Genomic DNA, 23,931 nt, shown 5'->3' with positions numbered 1-23,931 from the left:
AGATGGCCAACAGAGCAAGATGCCCTTTCTCACAGGAGGAGCTTGCAGGTCTTGGCGGTTCTGTTCAGACGAAGTGATCAGAGGAGGAACTGCCCGAGCGTGTTGGCAGCCTCGGACTGGAGTGCTGCTAAAACAGTTACAGCTGGCAAACTGGTGTCTGGCGGTTCTCCTGGTTACCGTTCCCAGAGAATGGGTTACCTGAAAACGTGTGTATGACATTTGTGTGAATAAGTCATAAGTTTCTATCCTTTTTTCTTTTTTTTTTTTTTTTTTTCCAGTAGCTGCAGGTTATGCTAGAGCTGATTTCCAGTGTGGTTTAGAGGAGGCTGTTGAGCAGCTGAATAGCAGCTGCAAAGTTTGCATAAGCCGGGACCAGCCAGGCGTTAAGGACTGGTGAAAAGCCGTTCGGTCTGGCGGCGGTGGCGTGGATGGCGGCAGCACCTGGAGCGGGCTCTGGGATGAGCGTCAGGGTTGTAAGTTGATTAACGGAGGGTCCGGTTGCCGCCTAGTCCTGGTTTATCTCCTGGAGAGGCAGAGGAGACAGACAGTACAGCCTCCCACGGTAAAAAAAGACGACCACAACGAAGCCCAACATCAAAGAAACCACCCAAACCACCTCCGCCCGACCCACGGGACACCCCCCTCAGCCGCCAGGGGCCGCCCCGCTCCCGGCACCGGCCATGCGGCTGCCTCGGGGGATGGTCCGGCTGCCGCCGCCGCCGCTCCCCCGCCCCGGGGCCGCCCTCCTGCCGCGGCGAGCGGCCGCCCGGGCCTCGCAGCAGGTGAGGCGGGGGCCCGGGGCAGCGGCGCGGCTGGGGGGCGGCAGCCGGAAGCGGAGCGGGATGGCGCTCGGCGCCTTCCGGCGCGGCCCGCGAGTTCTCCCCTCGGCCGGCGGGGCGGCGGGGCGGGCGGCCTTCCCCCCCTCTCCTCTCCTCTCCTCCGCCTGAGGGGGGCCGCGGCGCCCGCCTGCGGGCAGGGCGGAGGGGCGAGAGCGGGGCTTCTCGGGTCGGAAGGGGGTGTTTTATCGCGCCGGGGGCGCCGCTAGCTGCGAGGAAGAGCTCGGTAGGGCCTCGGTGAGCGGCGCCGGGGTCCCGCTCCGCAACGGTGAGACCCGGTTTGTGACACCCCCGCCTCGTCCCTGCTGCGAGCGGTCTGCGCGTCCTTGGCCCCCTCGGAAGCCGCTTCGCCTCGGAGCGGGGGGAACCGGGGCCGCAACGGCACCGCCGCGCTTCGCTGGGAGGAGGCGGCGGCAGCTTGGCGGCCCCGTCGGGCTCTGCCTTCTGCCGGGGGCTGCCGTCGGGAGGGGAGCGGTGCTGGGCGGAGAGGGGAGCGGTGCTGGGCGGAGAGGGGAGGCAGGGGGACGGGTGGGAGCAGGGGAGGGGGGCTGCCTGTCCCGGGCGGGGGAAGTCCGCCAAAACCTAGTGCTTGTCTTCGGGCTTTCCTTCTGAGTAGCACGAGTTTGCTTAGAAACTAAAAGTTCTTTCCCCTCCCCTCCCCAAATAAAATACAAAATTTTCATAGGTTTAAAAAAAAACCCAAAAGCATAGCCGATTTCTTTTTTCTTTTCCTTATTCCTGGAATAAATTAGTTATTGCGGTGCTTTGTGGCTCAACTCCAGCTGATTTCCGCAATGGTTCAAATGAATTTCTTTCTTTTACTTAAGCACATGGGTACATCTTGGCAGAGGTGATCGTAGTGCAGGATGATAATCACGCCTTGCTTATTTTGCTCCTGGTGTATTAGAGTCCCAGGAACCACCGTATTGTTAGCATAGAGGATATGGAGGAGTGTTATCAGCAAGCTTCCAATGACCTCTTCGCAGGTAGGGACAGGGGGTACACTAGCTTAACTAGTTTGTTATCTGAAATTTCTGTTACGTCTTGATCACATGTGTGATGTGACCTTGATGTTTGAGCATCCTAGTATCACCGTTACTAAGTTGATTTAAATTGATAAAATGTTCTTTTAATAATTCTAATGAGAACTAGGGAAGGTTTCATTTGTTTGTTTTTACTGCTTTTCTTTGTTCCTTCTCTTTCTGAAGCTGGAAAATAAAACAAAAGGGAAACCTCAAAAGCAGATTTGTCAAGTTGTTTTGGATCATTTTGAGAAGCAGTACACAACGGAACTGGGACATACATGGACCAGTGTCAGGTCTGTTTTGGGGAACTGGGGGAGGCAGAGGAGAGGTTCTGCTATTTTTTAAGTGCTTCATAAAATAACTTTGAAAACAGTCATGGACTGTAACAACTGGTTCAGTTTGTTTTCAGTGTAGAACTATCATAAAAGCAATACGTAACAGAAGACTAAAACTTGGAATTTTTTAGGTTTTTTCATTGACTTGAGTATTTTGGACGTGATGAAGGTTCTGTTCTTCTCTATGCATATGCACTGCAAGAGGACTGCCATCTTAAGTCTTTGTTGACTGTTTTGTAAAAATGTGGTCCAAAAAGCATCCCTTTATACTTAACAGCTGCCGTTAGGGTTTGGTTTTTTTCCTACAGCTTTATAGTATCTTGAGAGACTGGGACAAAGATGTTAGAAAAGAAGGACATCCCCTGATTTCTTTCATCAGAAGAAATTGAATATTAGCAACATGCACAGAAAAGGCTATCACTTAATTTGGGCCTTGATTACACAGCTGCTAAAGAACTGGCTGTGATATTGAGAGAAGACATCTTCCCTTCCTTGCTAGCTGGTGGCCCTTCTGGGCAAGTTCACTGCTTAGCTTATATACTTTTCAACAGGGATTTGAACAAAATCAGTTGACTTAGACCTAAAGTGCATGAGGAGTGCTCCCAGGATCAGTGCCACATTACTTTGAAGGGAAAAAGCATCTTACATGTTCAGAGTATTATAAACTGTGTGATTCGTCTGAGTGACCTCTTTGGTTTAGCCTGTTTGGATTAAAAAGTAGTTTAAAATAAGTGTCTCCATTGTTAAAGAAAAAAAAGCATAGATGTATAGCATTAGTTTAAGTGAATTAACTTAAAAACTCTTTTAGGTTGGATCAATGCGTATTTCTCTTTTAGGTAGTGAATATGCCTGAGAAGTACTTTTTGAGGCTAAATGAAAAAATACTGAGAGAAGTTTAAAGAGAAAATGGGGGAATTCCATGTAAGAAAGGTCTGAAAAAGTGAACTGAAATATGAGCAAGCGTGTTCTTACCATATAAGCACTGCTTTTTTACTATCTCCAGGCATATCTTATTGGTTTAAGTTTTTCTGGCTCAATGTTTGCAGTACATAAAACAAAATTTAGAAAAGAACTCTTGTAAAAACTGCATTTTATGGTGTTGGCTGGAATAACCATTGCAAAGCCAATGTGATTCTTTATGTTGTGATATTTACAACTAATATTACTGTTGTTCTTTGTCCCTAGGGAAGTACTTTATAGTCAGAAAGACCATTATGCTTCATGATTTATAACTTCTACAGTCATTTGTTAAATAATCAGGGAAAATAGGGGAACATCTTGTTTTAGAAGAAGTTAGTGTTTTAAATGCAATAATTGGAGAAAACAGTGGCTTGAAATTAAAATTATTTTCCTGCATACTTTTCTTAATCGTATCTAATAAAAATGATTCCTTTTTTGATTGTACCATCCAATGGTGAGGTTGTTACCCTTATGTAAGAAAAGGCTTCCTACACTATGGAAGGATCATTTTATTTGCCAAGTTATTAAATAGCTTTTCTTTTTTTCAATCTAGAGATGTACTCACATACCCATTGTGCTGGCAGTACGCCATCCTGCTTAACAAGTTCAGCCAGTCCTCTGAACTGGAGAACACCTTGGGTGTGAAGGGATATCACCCTGCCTTTCAAGGACCTTTGCCTTACCTTCCCGCATTGCTGAAGTGTTACATCAGGAGAACTCCTGGGAGATTCCCTGCACAAAAGCACCAGGCTGGTAAACTGAAAGAGTATTATCTCCTGAATGCTGCTTCGCTGCTGCCAGTGCTGGCGTTGGAAGTGAAAGACGGGGAAGATGTTTTGGATCTCTGTGCTGCCCCAGGGGGTAAATCAATAGCTATACTGCAGTGTGCCTATCCAGGTAATGTATTGAGGTGCTTTTAGAAGCTGATCCCTGGCTCTCTGCCTGGGCTATTTCAGTTGTGCCTGTGTTCTGTACATGATTTGGATTGGGGGCAAAAAAAAACAAACAACAATTTATATTTATATTCTAAGTAGTTCCTTGCTGTTTAGTAAGATTCTTTTATGAAGTCTGTTTACCTTAAAGAGGATGAAAAATGCAGTAGTTATTTAAATATAGGTTACTGCAGACTGACAGACAAAAGTGGAGTAGCTATGCAAATAGTATAAGTAAATTTAAGTGTACTGATGTAAAATGGAGCATAACAAATTAAATGTGCAAGATCTAGGCAGAGGGAGAAAGCTAATGATGAGGAATTGGTCTATATCAGTATTTAATAAGCTCTGTGTCTCAATCCACCTAGATATTGCAGAAGGGCACTAAGATAATAACAGTGTTTAGAAAGCAACAGCAAGCAGCAGCTCAGTTCTTCCAGGCCAGGGAGTTAAAGCAAGCTGTGATTGCTGTTTCCAAGTTTATATGTTAGCTTGGGTAGTAATTGTCTCAAAATGTTCACAGCACCTTATGTTCTTACTGATGAGACCATTACTATAACCAGCTGCACCTGTTGATTACAGCTAGTTCTCCCTCCCTCTTCTAGAGGAATGATACCAATGAGGTAAATTAAATGCAGATTGCCCTTTCAAAAGGTTTTAAAAAAAACACTTTTATCCCATGGCTGCTTCTGACGATATCAAATTGTTGCTGAGAAAGAAAGATGTAAGGAAGTTGATTCTTTATATACCTCAGTGAATGCTAAGATGTACCATATTGTGTGTGGCAAACATGGTGTAGGACAACCTGTGGAACCATGAAAATAAAAATTTTATTAAATCAGAAAACAGGACTAAGAGGAAAAAGTATTGTGCTGTGTTTCTGGTCTGGGTACAAGCAACAGCAGTGTTTCTTCTGAAGGGGTAACTACTCTGGCTACATTGTTATAAAAGTAAGTGCAACCACATCCCTTATGTTAAAACACAGCTTAAATTTCAAATAAATAACGGGTTGGACTGCTCAGCTTAGGATATGCAAAACTGATGTTTTATTTATTTAAAAGGCAGTTAATTAATTTATAAGGAGCAGGTACTTCATTTAGACAGTGGCTCAAGGAGCCCAGAAAGGCACTCACTTGGCACTGGTCTTTGGATATGGATCATGTTTAAAGTTTGTTTTACTGTGGAAGTCTATTGCTACAGTAAATATTTGCTAGTAAATATTTATGGATTGCTCTGTAAGAGCATGTTGAAATTTACTCAGGTTTATAAAAATTCAGCAGTGTTATAAAATGTGCAATAACATAAGCACATGAGGTGTAAACTCTGTGGCAGTCATGGCAAAACAGTGGAACTTCTGAAATCAGTGTAGGTCCTTATATCTGTAAAAAAAAAAAAAAGAACAGAAAAAACATAAAGACTTATTTTAGGGTGTTTACATATTTTTTTTAATTTTCTAAGGTCAATTTCACTGTAACGAATATGATGACTTGAGGTCAAGATGGTTGAAACAGACGATAGAATCCTTCATCCCATATCCTTTGATTAACTTAATAACAGTCTCTAAACTGGATGGTAGACAGATCGGAGATCTTAAGCCTGAATTATATGAAAAGGTAACTTTATTACTTATTAGCAAATTATATTTCTGCATTCTGCTGCTTTTTCTTCCTATGTTGCTCTTTTTTTAATTTTTTTTTCTGGCCCCCACAAAAATCAAGGGGAACCAAGGTCATGTACAGGATTTGCAGAGCCTCAGGAATCACTTTATGAAGACTGTTATGCATTTATTCATGTGTTAGATGATGTTACCCATTTAGCCTTGGTAGAGAATTCTGAAGACCTTGCAGCAGTGTTCTTTGCATAATGTGTAATTGGGGGGGGGGGGGGGGGCGAACAAGGGAGAGCTAATCAGGTAGAGGGTGCTTTTGGAGCAGTAATTTCTTATCTCCCCACCCCCGATAACTCCATAAAACCATCTCAAAATAGTAAGTAGATCATTTCTGCACCTAAAATGGCAAATAAAAAGGATGCTGTAAGTATTTGCAAAAGTAAGTTGAGTAGATTTTTGGCACGCTGTTCAGAAAATGAGTATCCTTATAGTGAATTGTCTTATTTGCTCTTATTTATTGTGTAGGTACTGGTTGATGCTCCTTGTTCAAATGACAGAAGTTGGCTATTCTCTTCTGATATTCAGCAAGCTACGCTTAGGCTAATGCAAAGGAAGGAGTTACCATCTCTACAATTCCAGCTGCTAAGGTGAGAAGTGCAAAGGAAAACTGTTAAAGGAGCTTTTCATAATTAATGAAAGTGACATGGGGGCAAGATTTGTCATGTTTAATAACCAAAACCAGGTTTCACCATGTGAAAAGAATGTGAAGAATATGTTGTTGCAATGCTGTTTAGAATAAGCAGTTGATCTAGGTTAATGTGAACATGGAAGTTTGTATGGGGTAATATAAGCAGTGAGGCCTAGGTCCTTTACTACCATACTGCTGTACAGTCCTCGTAACTCGCTTATTCACATACATGTCCATTCAGATGACACAGAACAGTTTGGTACCATATAAAAATATTTTCAGTGGACACAGCTAAAACAGTTTCAGATATATTCCTCAGCTGAAGCAAACACACACATATAGTTTTTAATAGTTTTTTTTAACTGTCTGTGAAAGTAGTCTATAAACCTGCCAAGCTGGGCATTCTTCCCCAAACTTCTTTTGTTGTTGTTGTTGTTCTTTCACAGAATTACCCTTTACAGTTCTTCATTACAGTCTTTTCGATAACTGAGCTGTAAGTCAGGACTGGTTACCAAATGTCACTTAGGTCACTAGTTAATGCTGCTTCAGAACTTGCTTTCTGGGCTGTTTATGTGAAGAGATTGAGTCCACTATTGCGCATTCTTACATGCTGCTTGAATTTAATACCCATTTGACTAATTGTTGCATAGAAAGACTACTGATCATGATTGGGTAAAAAAGTAAAAGAATGTGGGGTTCAGTGCAGGAGAGAGGATTGTTTATTTTTCAAGAACATCCACCCGATAATCCAAATCAAGGTTGTCATGTATTACACTTTTTAACGATACCAGCCATAGGCTAGCATTTGTGAAGCATCTCAAACTCCACAGTTTTTTTCTCACTGGGAAAAAAAAAAGACCGTGATTTACCAATAATACCTTCTAGACTTGAGTGGTTTTTGCAAAGTAACAGTCCCACCTGAAGTCCATCTGTCAAAACAAATTGAGGGAAAAATAACATATTATAAAAAAGAAAGTTTTTATGGAAAGTTCCCATTGCAGCAGTTCAAGATACTTTTGCATGACTTCCAGTTGAAAAAGGCCTAGCAGAAGCCTATGATTTATAACAGAAATATGAGTATCTTATTGCAGTAATGCATCATGTCACCCATTTCCTTTGAAGAAATCAATCACATTTAAAACACTGACCTGTTTCAGTTTTTCCTTTTCAATATTTGACATATAAAATCCAATTTGTGAACCCCTACCAAAAGAAAGCATATATCATGCAGAGAAATTTTGAGCATTTGCATAAATCACTCCAGATTGTAATCGTGAAGTGGAAAACTCATGACAGCAGGAACCTTGTTTTTAAAAAAGGAGACATTCCTGTCAGCCCAAATCAGATTAATTGAATTATTCCTAAATCAAGAAGAGAACTTTGTTTCTGTTGAAAGTATACTTTACTATAGCAACAGAAATAAGAATTGGATTTGTAAGGACAAAATACTTTTGATATGTAAATGGAAGTAAAAGGATGGTAATTTCAATTTCATTGCTCAGCATAGGTGTGAGTAGTTCTGTAGATTGGCCAATCTATTGTTATGCATACTGGAATTTTTTTGTCTTTTACAAGATTTTGGAGCATATGAAATAAGTGGTTCAAGAGTTAGAGATTGCAAGTGTTACTGGGTAAAATGTTTGACATATACTTAGTAAATGGTATAGCTGTCCACTGTATTTTTATTGTTCCTTTTATCTGATCATTTTAGAATGAATATCCAATACTAAAGACATCTTGGATCCTGTGTGAAAGGGAAAAAGGAAATGATAAAATGAGACCAGGAAAGGCTAAATGATTCATGCAAGTGCATTAGAAGTTTGGCAAAACTAAAATTGTGGAATGCTACCCTATTCAAGCCTTTGTTTTATGGCTAGAGTGCATAATTATAAATGAAAAATTGAGTTTGAATCCCATCTCTGATACTTCCAGTAATATTCAGGAAGGCTGAACCTGCATTAATCCAGCTATACTGCATTTTATGTGAGTCAGCTCACGCAGAGCTACCTCTGGCTTATCTGTTCAGATTACCCAGTGCTTTATGCTTGTGGGCATCTCTCACCTTGGTTCCTGTATCTGTAAAACAAAAACAAGTATAAAGCTGGATCCCAGCAATTTTTTTGAAAATAGTGTAAGTAATAATGTATGATTTGAAGATGAAGCTTAAAGTATGAGGACCAAGCATTATTTCAGTTTAGCAGTAGTATTAAGTATAAGGATGACACACAAATGAGAAGAATGAAATGCAGAGGGGAGTTCTATTTTCATTTCTATCAAGTGACACTCAGCCCAAAATTTAAAGATTCCCTCTTTCTTAAGGAAGCGCTTTACCTGTAATCTTGTAATCTGTTTTTCCGCGTTTGGTCATCTTGCACTTTTTTTTTTCTTTTTTGGGTGTGGGTTTGTTGGTTTTGGTTGGTTTTTTTTGTTAGCAGATCTGCTTGGGCGTAAGCTGGGGACATCAGAGAGGAAGTGAAGGAAAGAAAAGTATTTTTTGCAATACAGTGTAATTTATTAAGTACATAGAGGCTTCAGAGAATGAAGATATGGAAGAAGTTGAAATTGATGCAACGATTTTCCTACTCCAGCCTGAATAAAATCTGAAATGTAAATAAGTGGCATAAATGCTGAACAGCAAATTTTATAAGCAGTGAGGGCACCACTGATTTGAAGGAAACTGAGATTGTAATGATTGTTAATACCAAAACCAAAGCATCCCTGCTGAGTGCTATAATCCAAGAACACACTGCAAATCTTGTTATTATTTGGAGTGTTCATGCAGAAAACAAATTGCAAAGTAAGGAAGGAATGTTCATTTCCTGATACTGAATGCTAGCACAAAATGCAGTGGTTCCTGTAAGTGAATTTTCCAATGTTATCAGTTCTCAGATAGAAATTAAATTTTGAATTAAGCTCAAGTGCATAATAACTTAGTGGTGAAACTGTTACAGATGTTATAATTATTCCTAGGCCAGTTACTGCAGCTGAAAGAAACTGTGTTAGGGTTCAGCTGAAAATAATTCCAACAGGATGCAATTTAGAAAACACAGTAAAGGCATTCAGACTAGTGTAACTCTTCTATACACAACATCTCCAAGTAATTAAACAGCTGTAATTGATGTTTAATAGAGTTCTGGTCCACAGGAGTTCAGGCTAACTTTAGAAGACACATATTCGCTGACTTTCCTTCTTCACCTCTTTTTCTCCCTAGTAGTTAGCTACAAGGAAGATTGTTTTGAATACCTAAGACATGCACACAGAAAGTTAAGAGATTTGTGGGATTTCAGGGTGCATGAGAAGTTTGAAGTGTGCTTTGGATTACTAGTGGCAAAATAAGCTGTACAAAATGCTCATTTTCCTAGTTGATGTCTTTCGAGGTGTATGTATTCTCATTTTTCAGAACTCAGGATGAAGCATTAAACTTGGCTTGAGAAATCCAGAAAACCCTTTAGTCTTCCAAGCTAATGAGATGTTTCAATCGCTGTTTTGCTTATAAATATGATTTTTAAGGAACTATGTCTGGTTCTGTATAACATGCATATCTCCTCTTAGAAATCCTATGCAAGTGGAGCACAATAGTGAGACAAAATGAATGTGTCCCTCTGTACTAACAAATTTTGCTTTGGGTATCAGTCATAACATGGTATTTGAAATTACTGATCTTTTTCATGAAAACGTTACCAGAAGTTTTGAGGGTTTATTTTTTCTTTCTCGTTGAATAGTTTGGGAAGTAGGAGGGTTGTGCACATGCTACTTGGAAGGAAAAATTAAAAAAAACTCAACCCAAATATTCTGAACCTATTTTTCTGAATTAAAGGGTACTTAAACCATCAGTTACTGTCATATGTAAGTAACCTGTTGTTGTGCAAGCGGCTTCATAAAGCGTTTGATCTGTGTTTGTCTTGTTGCTTCAGTCCTGGAGCAGAGACTGCTGATTATGCAGCCACTTTGTATGGTGGTTTACCAGTCTGCACACATGGGAAGTAAAATGAGATTGACTGTTTCCCTTAAGTCATCAGGTAGAGTTGGCAACTGAAGTCTCTAAAGGCTAATCTACATGCCACAGGACCCACTTTATTATCTCCAGTCCAGACCTTTGAAAATATATCTTAAAATAAATGGTAAAACTTTTGGTGGAACATAGGATGCAAATATAACAAACCTTAAGTTACCAGCTGCTCTGTTTTCCCTGGTATATGAAAATTACTGACGTTGTTTCACAGAATACATATAGTCATAGATTTATGTGTTGTAAAAAGAGTCTTTTTCACATAGTGTGTAGTAAATACTGTGATTTACTGGAAAAATCCTGATATCACTCTTCCCACATTCAGTGCCACCTCTGTTTTCACTGAAATGTGGAGTCTTCCACATGTACCTAGAAGAGGAATTGTATGCTCTTAATTGTGGGGTTTTTTGTTGTTGTAGAGTGAAGGCAAAAATTGGTTTTTTGTAAATATACCATCATATATTTAGTATATGGTACCACTGTACCATTTCTGCTTTGATTAAGACAAAAGCCTTTATAGCACGTGGACGTGTAATGATGAAGTAAAAAGGAAGATACTTGCATTTAGCTAGTTGTCCTGTCCAGGCAAAGTGATTCAGTTTTGTTTGTGATTTGCTACTGATGAAAAAAATCTCAGCATTTAATGTTCATTGCAAAAGCAAGGAGAGCCAGTGTCTCGAACCTTTAAAAAAATTTACCATCGTAGAAGTTGCTTGAGTTTGTGTCAGGCATTAAAAGGATGACAGGGCTGAATGTCATGAGGGAAGGAGAAACACAAAGGAGTCCCTCCAGAAATACAGCAGCCATCTTGTGTCACAGATTTCTGTTTCAGTGTGCATGGGACTCCTGCACAGGACCTCCCTGGGTGAAGTTCAGGGGTGTTTTGGAGTGACTGAGGGAATTCTGAACCGCAGTACTGGTGCAGGAGAGGTGAGCTGAGGAAAGTAGTAAAGTGGATGCCATTTTCTGTGGAGAAGGGAAAAAAGGCGCATAGGAAAGTGGAGAAAATCACATTCAGGATGGCTTCATCACACTGTTCTTCAGGTCTTTCCCTGGAATTTTGCTCTTCTGTAGCTGCCCATTTAATCCACTCGTTATCCATAACCATTTAGTCAGTTAGCTCCACTGGGAATTTTTTTAGAATTGCAAGTGTTGGATCAACAAATCTTATATGGGTTGTGTGGATGGTTCCTTCTTTAACCACTTTCTATGCTGGAAAAGCTGAATAGTTTATATAGACTGCTGGCCCCAGGCTCCAAATTGGGCGTGCTGTCCAGGGTGTCTTGCTGTGCAAACCGTGTTCACTCTCTGTGCATCCTTGCCCCTCAGGATGAAAAAGGTTAGATAGCTGCTGACTGGACAAGGAGGCTTTGGTTTTTGGTCTAATTGTGTATGCATAAACGTGGCATGTTTGCACTGTGCCATTCCCCAAAACACTGTTGGTTATGTTGCTGGAGGTATGAGTCATTTTACTGAGTTTTTTAGACTCATGGTTGGTTTGAATTTCTCACAAAGAGTGAGTACTGTGGCCACTGTTGTGGCTCCATGTTCTCTTCTGTTCTCCCTTCTCTAGCTGAGAAGGTTCTGCCTGGGCTATATATTTTTTTCTTCGTGTAAATGATAGGTTTAAGTTGGGAAGAGGAATGGACCTCTGAGAGTGTATAAGGTAAGAAGGTAATTCTGGGATGACTGAAACGACAGAAGGATTGAAGATTTCTTACAGTGGACTACCTCTGGCTGCTGGAGGATAGCCAGCTAGAAACAGCCCTTCTGTTAGTGTTACTGAGTGTGTGGAACCCCAGCATGTGAGTGAGCAAGGTAACTGCAACGTGGAGAGTGGAAGCAAAATTCTTGAGTGTTGTGTTGGCGCTTGTGGCTCTTAAATCTGAGAATGGGAAATAAACCACTCTACTACCATTACAAAGGCACTGCAGTTTTAGTATTGTAAAGCATATCTTGTAGCTCTGTGTTAACAGGATAAGTATTTCAAAAGTCACCATGCATTAGAGGAGAAAGCTCAGTAATGTTAAACTGAAGGTTTGGTCTTTGCTTTAAAAGAATTTAAAGTTGTTTGCTATAGAAATGTTATTTATCATAATTTTGGGGACAAATTTTGGCTAGAGCAGAACAGAGTGGGTTTTTTGATTTTGTGGTGTTTGGTTGTTTGGGTGGGGTTTTTTGGTGGCTATGTCTGCTTTTATTTATAGTCCAATCCTAATGCTTAAAAAAAGCAGTTCACTTCATGTTTCTCATCTTGCTACCGTGTTATACTGAGCTGCAATGTCTCTCTCCACAGTAGCAAAGCTTACTTAGAGAGAAGCAGAGGGAGTGCATGCTTGGGGTATGGAGAGAATACCTAAACTAGTGTCTCTGTCTCCTATGCACCTCTGTCACTGCCCATCACAAAGCATTAAAAAAAAATCAGTATTTTGACACAGGAGGAATTTCCTTACCTTTTTTGACTTGGTTTGGAGAAATAAAAGCAAAACCTTTAACTTGCAGGCCATATGACCATGATGTATCTGGACTCTTGTAAGAGGAAGAAAGAAATGTGTAATATCTTTAGTCAATAAAAAGAATAGGATTGAAGATAAAAGCAAATGCATCTTGAGATGCTTTGTTTCTTGACTAGCTTATAAAAGGGTTGGTATGGTAGTTTTTATTCTGATCAGACATTATCTTGCATATTGAGCAGAAATACATCCCAATTGCCAAAAGATGGCACTGTTGAAGTGTTGTATTATTTTAAAATTGCCCTAAAATATAGGTAATCTTTTTACTTTAATACTGAAAATGGTTGAATGATTAACATAATTAAAGCTGACCCTTCCAATGGCATGCAACATAAACCCAAGCACAGGAGGAATAGGCTGGACATGTAGGTGCTAGCTGTAGTATGAAATACATATTTAGTGTCTGCCTATTTTTAAAAGGATGTTTGAGACTCCAAGACTTTTAGAATGAACAAAATGTCAGCCTATCATGTTTAATTTTCTGTAAGTGTGAAAAATCCTCTTTTTGGGTTCTGGCTAAGTATGTTTAGTTGCTTGAAAGAGTTTTTTCCCTTTAGAGTTGTCGTGTGGCTCTAGAGTGGTCTTTTTTCCCTGAGATATTAAATAATAATACTGCTCTGTTTTCCCTAGTTTATTGTTAGCATCTCCTCCGTTGTTAGATTTAAAGTAAATCTTGAGAAATAAAATAAACTGCTTTAAAATAACATATTTCTTTAAAAAAAACCTCATCCAGTACTCCTGTAATACAAGGGGTTAGGATAGATTACTCTAATGCATCTTTCCTACCTCTGACTTCCTTAGTACTATATGTGCCATTGAACCTGTATCCAAAGACACACTCTGCAAAAATATGAAGTATTGCTAATACTTTTTTTCCTTTTTTCTTTTTTTTTTTCTTTTTCTTAAAACCTTTTTTACAATGAGGAGGGGAGCAAACTGTGTGTGTGAATTGGTTTAGAGTACCTCCTGAATGGGATGGACATCAACCACCCTTTTTGTTTGGATTACAGAGGTGTCTTGCGCTACTGTGCTGGAAAGATTTAAGTGTGGATTTGGTGGCTATAAAGTGATGTCTATAGTTCAAAATAAGTGTGGAAAAAACATCAGGCAAATTTCTATAGAATTATATGTCAGTGAATCTCGCTCTATCCTGCAGTTTTTCAGCTATTGTAATTCAAAGCTATTGATGATTTGAAAAGGTCATTAAAATTTTGGACTATTTGATATCAGTAAAGTCTCCTAAGCTGTGATATGCTGATATATACTAAAGCTGTGTTCAGAACCCCAGAAAAGGGCTGACTTTTTTTTCTTTAGTTCAGCATGTATGTTGTCTTGTAACAAACGTGTGATAGTACTTGCAGTTCTATAATTACTTCTTTTGCATACTGTTTTATATCATCTCCTGGAAGAACTAACCTTGGAGATTTTTTTATACGGGCCTTTCCTGGTAAATAGGGCATGTTAATGGATTGCCATGCATTTCACCGATTTTAGTCTTTTCTGCTGTGTGATGACTATCTTATGGTACTAAAACAGTAACCTCATACTTGTGCAGTGTAGTATGATAGCATGTAACATAAAAGCTTAAGTTACACATACTAGCTGCTGACAATGGTGCTTCTTCTTTATGGTCTTGATTGCAAGTAGAATCATAGAATTGTTTAGGTTGGAAAAGACCTTTAAGATCATCAAGTCCAACTGCTAACCAACCACTGCCAAGTGCACCACTAAACCATGTGCCAGGCACCACATCTATATGTCTTTTAAAGACCTCCAGGGATGGTGACTCAACTGCTTCCCTGGGCAGCCTGTTCCAATGCTTGACAACCCTTTCAGTGAATAAATTTTTCCTAATATCCAATCTAAACCTCCTTTGGCACAACTTGAGGGCATTTCTTCTTGTCCTATTGCTTGCTACTTGGGAGAAGAGACCAACACCCACCTCACTACAACCTCCTTTCAGGTAGCTGTAGAGACCAATAAGGTCTCCCCTCAGCCTCCTTTTCTCCAGGTTAAACAACCCCAGCTCCCTCAGCTGCTCCTCATAAGACTTGTTCTCTAGACCCTTCACCAGCTTCATTGCCCTTCTTTGCACGTGCTCCAGCACCTCAATATCTTTCTCGTAGTGAAGGGCCCAAACCTGAACCCAGTCTTTGATTTGTGGCCTCATCAGTGCTGAGGGCACAGGGGGATGATTGCTTCCCTAGTCCCGCTGGCCACACTATTTCTGATACAAGCCAGGATGCCATTGGCCTTCTTGGGCATCTGGGCACACTGCTGACTCACATTCAGCCGGCTGTCGACCAACATCCCCGGGTCCTTTTCTGCCGGGCAGCTTTCCAGCCACTCTTCCCCAAGCCTGTAGTGTTACATGGAGCTGTTGTGACCCAAGTGCAGGACCTGGCACTAGGCCTTGCTAAACCTTATACATTTGGCCTCAGCCCATCAATCCAGCCTGTCCAGATCCCTCTGTAGAGCCTTCCTTCCCTCAAGCAGATGCACACTCCTGCCCAACTTGGTGTCATCTGCAAACTTACTGAGGGTGCACTCCATCCCTTCATCCAGGTCATTGATAAAGATATTAAACAGACCTGGTCCCAGTACTGAGCCCTGGGCAACACCACTTGTGACTGGCTGGCAGCTGGATTTAACTCCATTCACCACAACTCTTTGGGCCTGGCCATCCAGCCAGTTTTTCACCCAGCAAAGAGTACGCCCATCCAAGCCACGAGCGGCCAGTTTCTGCAGGAGAATCCTGTGGGAAACGGAGTCAAAGGCTTTACTACAGTCTAGGTAGACAACATCCACAGCCTTTCCCTCATCCACTAAGCAGGTCACCTTGTCACAGAAGGAGATCTAGTCAAGCTGGACCTGCCTTTCATAAGCCCATGCTGACTGGGCCTGATCACCTGGTTGTCCTGTACGTGCCGCATGATGACACTCAAGATGATCTGCTCCATAACCTTCCCCAGCACCGAGGTCAGACTGACAGGCCTGTAGTTCCCCGGATCCTCCTTCCAGCCCTTCTTGTAGATGGGCGTCACATTTGCTAACTTCCAGTCCACTGGGACCTGCCCAGTTAGCCAGGACTGCTGGTAAATGATGGAAAGTGGCTTGGTGAGCACTTCTGCCAGCTCCCTCAGTACCCTTGGGTGGATCCCATCTGGCCCCATAGACCTATGACTGTCTAAGTGGTGTAGCAGGTCACTAATCATTTCCCCTGGGATTGTGGGGGCTTCATTCTGCTCCCTGTCCCGGTCTTCCAGCGCAGGGGGTTGGGTACCTGGACAACAACTGGTCTTACTATTAAAGACTGAGGCAAAGAAGGCATTCCATACCTCATCCTTTTCCTCATCCTTTGTCACTGTGTTTACCCGCGCATCCAATAAAGGATGGAGATTCTCCTTAGCCCTCCTCTTGTTGCTAACGTATTTATAGAAACATTTTTTATTGCCATTTACGGCAGTAGCCAGATTAAGCTCTAGTTGGACTTTGGCCCTTCTAATTTTCTCCTTGCATAACCTTACGACATCCTTGTAGTCCCTCCTGAGTTGCCTGCCACTTCTTCCGAAGGTCATAAACTCTCCTTTTTTTCCCAAGTTCCAGCCAAAGCTCTCTGTTTAGCCAGGCCCAGCCTTCTTCCCCACTGGCTCATCTTTTGGCACATGGGGCAGCCTGCTCCTGCGCCTTTAAGATTTCCTTCTTGAAGAATGTCCAGCCTTCCTGGACTCCTTTGCCCTTCAGGACTGCCTCCCAAGGGGGTCTGTCAACCAGGCTCCTAAACAGGCCAAAGTCTGCCCTCCAGAAGTCCAAGGTAGCTGTTCTGCTGACCCCCCTCCTTACTTCTCCAAGACTCGAAAACTCTTTCATTTCGGGATCGCTATGACCAAGATGGCCTCCAGCCGTCACATCACCCACAAGTCCTTCTCTGTTCGCAAACAACGGGTCCAGCGGGGCGCCTTCCCTAGCTGGCTGGCTCACCAGCTGTGTCAGGAAGTATCTTCCACACACTCCAGGAACCTCCTAGACTGTTTCCTCTCTGCTGTACTGTATTTCCAGCAGACATCTGGGAAGTTGAAGTCCCCCACGAGAACAAGGGCTAGGGATTGTGAGACTTCTCCCAGCTGCTTATAGAATATTTCGTCTGCCTCTGCGTCCTGGTTGGGTGGTCTATAACAGACTCCCACCATCATATCTGCCTCGTTGGTCTTCCCCCCGATTCTTACCCATAAACACTCAACCCTGTTGTCACCATCATTAAGCTCTAGACAATCAAAACCCTCCCTAACATACAGGGCTACCCTACTGCCTCTCCTTCCTTGCCTATCCCTTCTGAAGAGTTTATAGCCATCCATTGCAGCACTCCAGTTGTGCAAGTCATCCCACCATGTTTCCATGATGGCAACTATATCATAGTTTTCCTGCTGCACAATGGCTTCCAGCTCCTCCTGTTTGTTGCCCATGCTGTGTGCATTGGTGTAGATGCACTTCAGTCGGGCTATTGATCCCACCACCATTTTGGGGGGAGAAGCCCTAATTCCTACATGACCATTCTCAGACGCTTCCGTGGTTTCTAGCATGAATAACCCTTGTGTCTTTGCTGCGGCATGGATCTCCATCCCCTGCCTCCACTGAGATGAGAGTCCAAAGGACCTTGCTAGCACTAAGGTGTTGTCATGTTATGAAAGCAAAAATGGTTATAGAGAAAGGTGAGCAAGTCATGAGGCTCCAAGGAAAAGTTTCCTGTGCTTTTACTGTGTGTTCTTATGTTTCTCCATATGAAACTTGAAACTTTGCAGTATTAGTTCCTGCAACTTGTAAAATCCATTATGGTAAATGTATATACCTGAATTTAAAATTATGAAATTAATTATAACTAGCTCTACATTTAAACTGAAAATTTTAGTTCTTTAATAAACCTGAAGGTCATCTGTACCACTAAGAGCAAAATAACTGCAGATTAATTACCTTTAAGTAATGTGTTTTATTTTTAACCAACATACTGTAATAAGGGGAAGGTGAAAAAATATTTTAGGGTTTTTTGCACTAGCATCCTTTTTAATCATTCTAGATCTGGACCCTGGTTTTGGAAGTTACAAAGTACCTTATAACAGGTACCATATTCCTTCAGCTAAGAGTCGAGCTTTAAGTAAGGATTTGGGGGATAATTAAGATGCCTAATGTAAGAGGAATCTTACATTCTTAGATGGTGGAGTCATAGTAGCAGTGGTGGGTTCTGCTAGATGTCTATAAATTATGCTCCACCTCCTGCCTATCCCTTGGATAAGCTTGTTTCCCTCCGTTGATTATAGAGGAAGACTAGTTTCTTAAATTTATTTGAACAAATTCTCTTACGAATGAATTCTCTGTCATGCTGGTGACGAGGAGACCAAACTCCCTGAATCTGCTTAGCCCAGCACAGTATCACCCTGTGACTTTGAGCCCAGCACTTCTTCACTTTGAATTTTGCAGCTCAGTGCAGGTTTATCAAAAGCCAAGCACGGCTTAATCAGGGATGGCGGTCGGTTGACTTTGAACACAGCCACTGAAACAACTGTTGCTGAACTTGACAAGATGGATAGATACATTGATTAACCTTGCAGCGTAACGTAATCCTCCTTAGATATTTTAATTCGTGACTTAGGTTCAGAATAAAGATAACTGCACTGAGCAGCCTGACCTTTTTGGGTCATGGGCCAGTGAAGATTCCCAAGCTAAGAAAGCTTAGAGTTACGGGGGGTTTGGTGTGAGATTTTCAGGATTTCATTCAGAAGCCTGTGCTGCTCTTTCCTCTGAATCACTGCCCCAGTGACTCAGTTGTAGAAGCATGGTGCCTTTGAAAGTATTGTCTTGAATGGTTGTTACTTAATATATGGTAAGAAAAGGACACTTGGGAAGCGCCCAAGCTTTTAACTGTGTAAGCCTACTTTTTTGGTATATACCTGTACCTTTTACCTTTTCCACTTTTACATGGTAAAAATATTTTCTCACTTATTTAAATGTTCATGTAGTATCTGTCTTATAGGTAGGAAAGTAGTTGTCATTATCTGCTTCTATGTGTAACGTTATCAGGTATGCTAAAAGTACATCTTGATTGTCATGCAAAAACATTTTCAAGCCAACTAGCTGTCCTCTCATGGCTCAGCATTCCTGTATGCATGGAAAACATGTAGCTGTAGGGGGAAATTCTATGAAGATCAGTAGGTGGTTTCTAATAATACTGTGAAGATCTGCTCAACTTTGAGAGCCCATTTAGACTTCAGCCCTGTTGTCTTTGAGTTTTGATGTGAAAGCTAGAAAGCAAGCAACTATTACATGGAGGAAAAAAAACGCTTTTATGTTTTCCAGAACTGGTATGAGGCCAAGGAGACAGGGGATCAGTGTGCAGTTCTCTTGCTGGCTTGTTGTTCCTGAGAAGGGAAGGTTGTATGTTCCTGCTCTGCTTTACAATAGTTACCTTCCATACATCTGGGCGCACTGCAGTTGCTCAGACAGGCCAGAGAGCAGCAGGATAAGCCCTGCCCTTTTAAATGGACAGCCGCAGCCACAGGAGGACAGCCGCAGGCAAGGAAGGTAGCTGGAGAGACCGTGGAGACAGCTTAGAGCCTGGGGTCCAGTACTGGCGCTTTTGTGGCCTGCAAAGGAGTATATGTGTGTTGGAATGTGGAGGGGAGGAAGGATGAATATCTGGAGCTAGGCAATTCAAATGTATGCTGGTAACTGCAGAATTTTAGAAAATACGATCTGGAAGGGACGTTAGGATGACACCTGCTCTGTTTTACTGTCTCAAGGTGACATTGTAAACATCATCCTATATCAACCTGTGTCTAAAACATTCTTAAACATTTTTGCAGACTCTCAAAAGCTACTCAGAGGTCTGAGATAAGCTTGCAGTTTTGTGATAGCTTTAGCTAATTTTGGAATTATTCTAGAATGAGTCCGTTAGGCCCAGTTAAATTGAAAGTATTCAGACTGCTTAAGTACTCTCTAACCTGTTCTTTACCTATAACAGGCTGAACTTGAACTGCTCACTCACTTAGGCTAAATGTGCTAGCCATCTGCTCACTCTCCATCTTTTTACTGAAGACTGATACAACAAAGGCATTAAACACTGATTTTTCTCTGAGCATCATCAGTTGATAGAGCTTTGTTCTTTTATATTACACTAACTAAAATTGGAGTACTATAGACTCCAGTAAAATATGTATGTGGCTTGCTGATTAACGTAACCAAGACTCATAGAAGAACTGAGCAAGATAATGTGTACACTCCCCAGAGAAACAGACTGGGTAGAATACACAGAAGTTTTCACCAGGGAAGGTGAACAGAGTTGTATTATCTCTGTCTGAAACAGTCATTTGTCCTGGTGTTTCCTTATTATTTTGGACAGGACTTTCAGAGTAGCTTTGACCTGTGATCTGCTTTGATGCTGCTTGTGATGAGGCTTTTCTTTATTGATTCTTTTCCTGAAAAGGCCCAATCCTGTTAAAAGGACTTGCCTTTTTCCCCTTGTATTTTCTTCTTTCCTTTCTCACCTGGTTTTTTTCCAGATATCACCCTTAGCAAGTCCTCAGCTTGTCTCTGGAGGAATTGCTGTTTCAATGGCATTGTGTTTGTTTATCTGGGCTCAGAATCAGGCTTGCTGCATTTGGGGGCTTCTCACCTCATCTAGTTTGAAGATACGGTGTTTTTTTCTTTTTTCTTTTTTTTTTTCTTCTTTTTATTTTTCCCTGAAGATGTTTTTATTTTGGGTCAATGCTGTATTATCGGTAATATCTACCAATCTAAGATTATTCTGTGTCTTTCCATGCAGCATGACTGTGTGTGTCATTGTGCTTCCAGGATCTGCCCTGCCCTTGCGCACCTGCTAAATTCCCAGTGACACACCTGTGGTCCCCTGAGCGCCTACCTTGTTGTCTTTCTGACATTCGCAAGCTGAGTAACAGCATTCACCTGTTCAGATTCTCTTGTTTGTAAACAAAAGAAGTTTTGTTTAGGGAACAGTTGTATTTTAATGTGGTATTTGCTTCAACCCAGTGGTATCTGTTTTCCAGAAGCAGTGAGGTGATCTGTTTGAATACTAGCTTACAACTCAGTCTTTGAGCCATTATGTCCTTGAAGGCTACAAAGTGTATGATTAAAAGGGATTATTTTAAGAGAGCGTTTTAATAGCAAATTAACCTTCAGTGTAGCTTCCTCGTTCAGTTATGTGGTGGTACCAGATTGCTCTTCTGTGGTGCAAGATTTGGGATTTTTCTCCTTACTCTTTTAATTTGCAGTAGGTGAATGTGGATTGCATATCTCATTTCTGTACTCTCATAGGTTATATTTTGTCCGTCTGAAAAAGGACCTTGCAGATCTGGTTTAATGGAAAGTGAACAGTCTGTTTAAAGTCAGTTTCAGCAGGGATATGAAAAAGAACCTCTGTTTACCAGTATTCATAAGCTTTTAGGGTACTTGAAATCCTAAGCCACTATTTTGCCTTTGTTTAGTTAAAATTTGTCAACAGGTTAATAGGGGAAGGGCACATAAACAGACAATATGTTCCCATAAGTCATATTTCCTTAGGAAATCTGGTTGAAGTGCACTGTCTCAGTGAAACCCCCGAGTCCTCTTACCTGCTAATTAAGTTGCAGAATTTGCACCAATGTTTGTAAAATTACAGCCCAGTAATTAATTCAGGCTATTACTGCAACTGTACCTTCTGATATTTGTTCACACAAGCAGCTAGCTAAGTATCTAACTAGCACTTCAATGTGGTGTAACCCATTTTGTATGCACAGTTGCAGCATTTTCACAGTTGTGCTGTGCATATAAATGCTTGAAGTATATTCTGCAACTCCGAATGGATGCTGCTTTCTACTTGTCACTGTTGTATAAAAAATACCTTCAGTTAACTGAGAATACATTAATAAATGAGAAAGCAAAAATGTGTTGCAGGTAGTTTCCTGAACTGTCAATTATATACTGTTAAGACATTTTCATAATGTTATTTTTCTCATATTTATTTATACCTATTTATAACTCTAGATTTGTAAATCTTTACATGTTCCCCACCCCCAGTATGTCACTTACGTTGAATTTTTTTTTTTCATTATTTGCAGGTCTGCTATTAAAGCACTGCGTCCTGGCGGATCATTGGTCTATTCTACGTGCACTCTCTCAAGGGCAGAAAACAGCGATGTAATAAATCTCATTCTAAACTCCTGCAGTAATGTAATGCCTGTAGACATAAGTGAAATGGCCAGAGCTGTTTCTCAGGAATTCACTTTTCTCAGTGGTATGCAACAGCATGAACTTCTGGTTCTCCCAGAGAAAGGGAGAGCATGGGGTCCAATGTATGTAGCTAAATTAAAGAAAATGTAGTCCCATCTGATGTCTGTTAGTTTTTTATAAGAGATATGTGAAAAATTAATACTTATTTCTAGTATAGTGTGTGTACAGGAACATGTCCAAGGCAACTGAATTTAAAGCATTGCAGTTTTGTATTCGTTGCTGCCTAATAAAAAGGAAGCTAGACACTCAACTTGATTTAGCTTAAAATACTGAATGTGTCTTCTGATATGGACTAATGGGCCTCTGTGAAGTCCTTATGAAGTTGAGGGAGCTTTGTATTATTTTCAAGGTGATGCTCTTAAATGGAATGGATTTGTATCCTAGAATAGAGGCCTAATGTGGTGGGGTTTTGCACCGTTTTGGGTTTTTGCACTGGGGGTTTTTTGTTTGTTTTTTAATTACTAATTTGGTTTTAATACAGTATATTTTAAAATAAATTGTTTCAATGGTCTGAAGGCATGGAAATCCTGCATTCTCCCTCAAACACATCTAGAAATCTGTTTTTCTGTAAGAACTGATTTGTATGCAGAGTTTGTCATCTTAAGCGCTGACTATTCCAAGCACTGGCAAAACAGGTTTCATTTTCTAAGTTGTTTACTGGTTAAAAACTGTGTTTTGTTTACAGTCGCAAAGGTCAGCAGCTATATCAACACCAGCTTTTTCTTTTTTTATATTTTTGAGCTTACAAAAATATAAATTCAAAGAGTAAATTATGTTGAAATGTCCTTAAAACAGTAGATTTAGATGTGTTTAGCTTCGGTTTAGCTTTTTTTTTTTTAGTTTAGTTTGTGGCATAATGCAGTATATCCAGCAGTCTCTAGAGCACTTATATGAAACAGAAGCATAATGATTAATAATTGCTGTAATAGTACAGTATTCAGAGTTTTGTTACATATTTACAGTCATGATGAGCAACACACATTCTGGAGAAGTGGCTTATCCACCGACTTAGGAAATGTTACGTGAATTCATGATGTTGTATCCGTGGTGTGTAAGGAAAGAGAGTCCCAGTGAGTGCTGATGTTGTTTAGAGGGTCCCTCAATTCTGTCACACGATGCTATGGATAAATATCTAGACATATGTGCACATGTTCATGCATGTGCACATGTTCATGCGTATGCACAGGCAAACTGCCTTCCTATAAAAACCTGTAAAAACTTCTGACCCAGCAGTGCTTGAATTATGCTTGAGTGGATCATGTAACGGTGTATATATTAGGTCAAATGCTTGTCTTGAAGCAGAATGGAGCCCTTGCATCCCTTTCCAAGCAAAGAGGGGTCTGTTCCCTGATTGAAACTTATAATAATTGTTTATAAGGAATAGTGTTTTAAAGAACAGAATTTTTTTCTGGTAGGTGAGTTGTTCATGTAGAAATTGTGTGTGTGAGACTGTGTACATCTGTCTGTGTATATATGTAATTATACGGTTTTTACAATCACAAACATGACTTGTTAATGCAGATTTGATTATTTTTTTCTGAATACAAAAGAACATCAACATGTAAATACTGGAAAAACTATCAAATTGGTGATTCTGCACCTCGTTAACAAAGGCAGGAAAAAAGTTGATTGCCTTTTGTCTCTGAAAAATTCAGTTGACTTGTCACTGCCTTTATTCTCTACTTGCCTTGTTACACTGGTGAGCCTTGACTCTGCATTCATGGCAGTTCTCTGTCAGTACACCCGTA

The 23,931-nt window shown here is 40.9% G+C and overlaps 1 protein-coding gene across 2 annotated transcripts; it reads left to right on the top strand.

Moving 5' to 3' along the window:
* Positions 1-646: 646 nt before the first annotated feature.
* On the top strand, positions 647-23,699 carry NSUN3 (NOP2/Sun RNA methyltransferase 3). 2 transcript variants are annotated; one of them, XM_075034055.1, is made up of 7 exons: positions 890-1,104; positions 1,664-1,822; positions 2,045-2,154; positions 3,710-4,053; positions 5,547-5,701; positions 6,223-6,344; positions 22,012-23,699. In XM_075034055.1, exons 2-7 carry the CDS (start codon positions 1,808-1,810, stop codon positions 22,271-22,273), a joined length of 1,008 nt encoding a protein of 335 aa, XP_074890156.1. In that variant the 5' UTR covers positions 890-1,104; positions 1,664-1,807; the 3' UTR covers positions 22,274-23,699. The 2 variants fall into 2 exon arrangements, with proteins under 2 accessions (XP_074890155.1, XP_074890156.1); XM_075034054.1 differs by lacking the exons at positions 890-1,104; positions 1,664-1,822 and adding an exon at positions 647-782.
* Positions 23,700-23,931: the final 232 nt, after the last annotated feature.

Source organism: Buteo buteo, chromosome 8 (genome assembly GCF_964188355.1).
Source record: "Buteo buteo chromosome 8, bButBut1.hap1.1, whole genome shotgun sequence".
Lineage (NCBI taxonomy): Eukaryota > Metazoa > Chordata > Aves > Accipitriformes > Accipitridae > Buteo > Buteo buteo.
Note: the sequence above shows the minus strand (reverse complement) of the source record. Positions and strands in the feature narration are given on the sequence as shown.

Bases quoted from the DNA above. Each gene is read 5' to 3' on its own strand.
- NSUN3 (XM_075034054.1), top strand. From the start codon at position 681: ATGCGGCTGCCTCGGGGGATGGTCCGGCTGCCGCCGCCGCCGCTCCCC. The intron at 783-2,044 runs GTGAGGCGGGGG...CTCTTTCTGAAG, and splicing joins CCGCCCGGGCCTCGCAGCAG to CTGGAAAATAAAACAAAAGG. The intron at 5,702-6,222 runs GTAACTTTATTA...TTTATTGTGTAG, and splicing joins AGCCTGAATTATATGAAAAG to GTACTGGTTGATGCTCCTTG.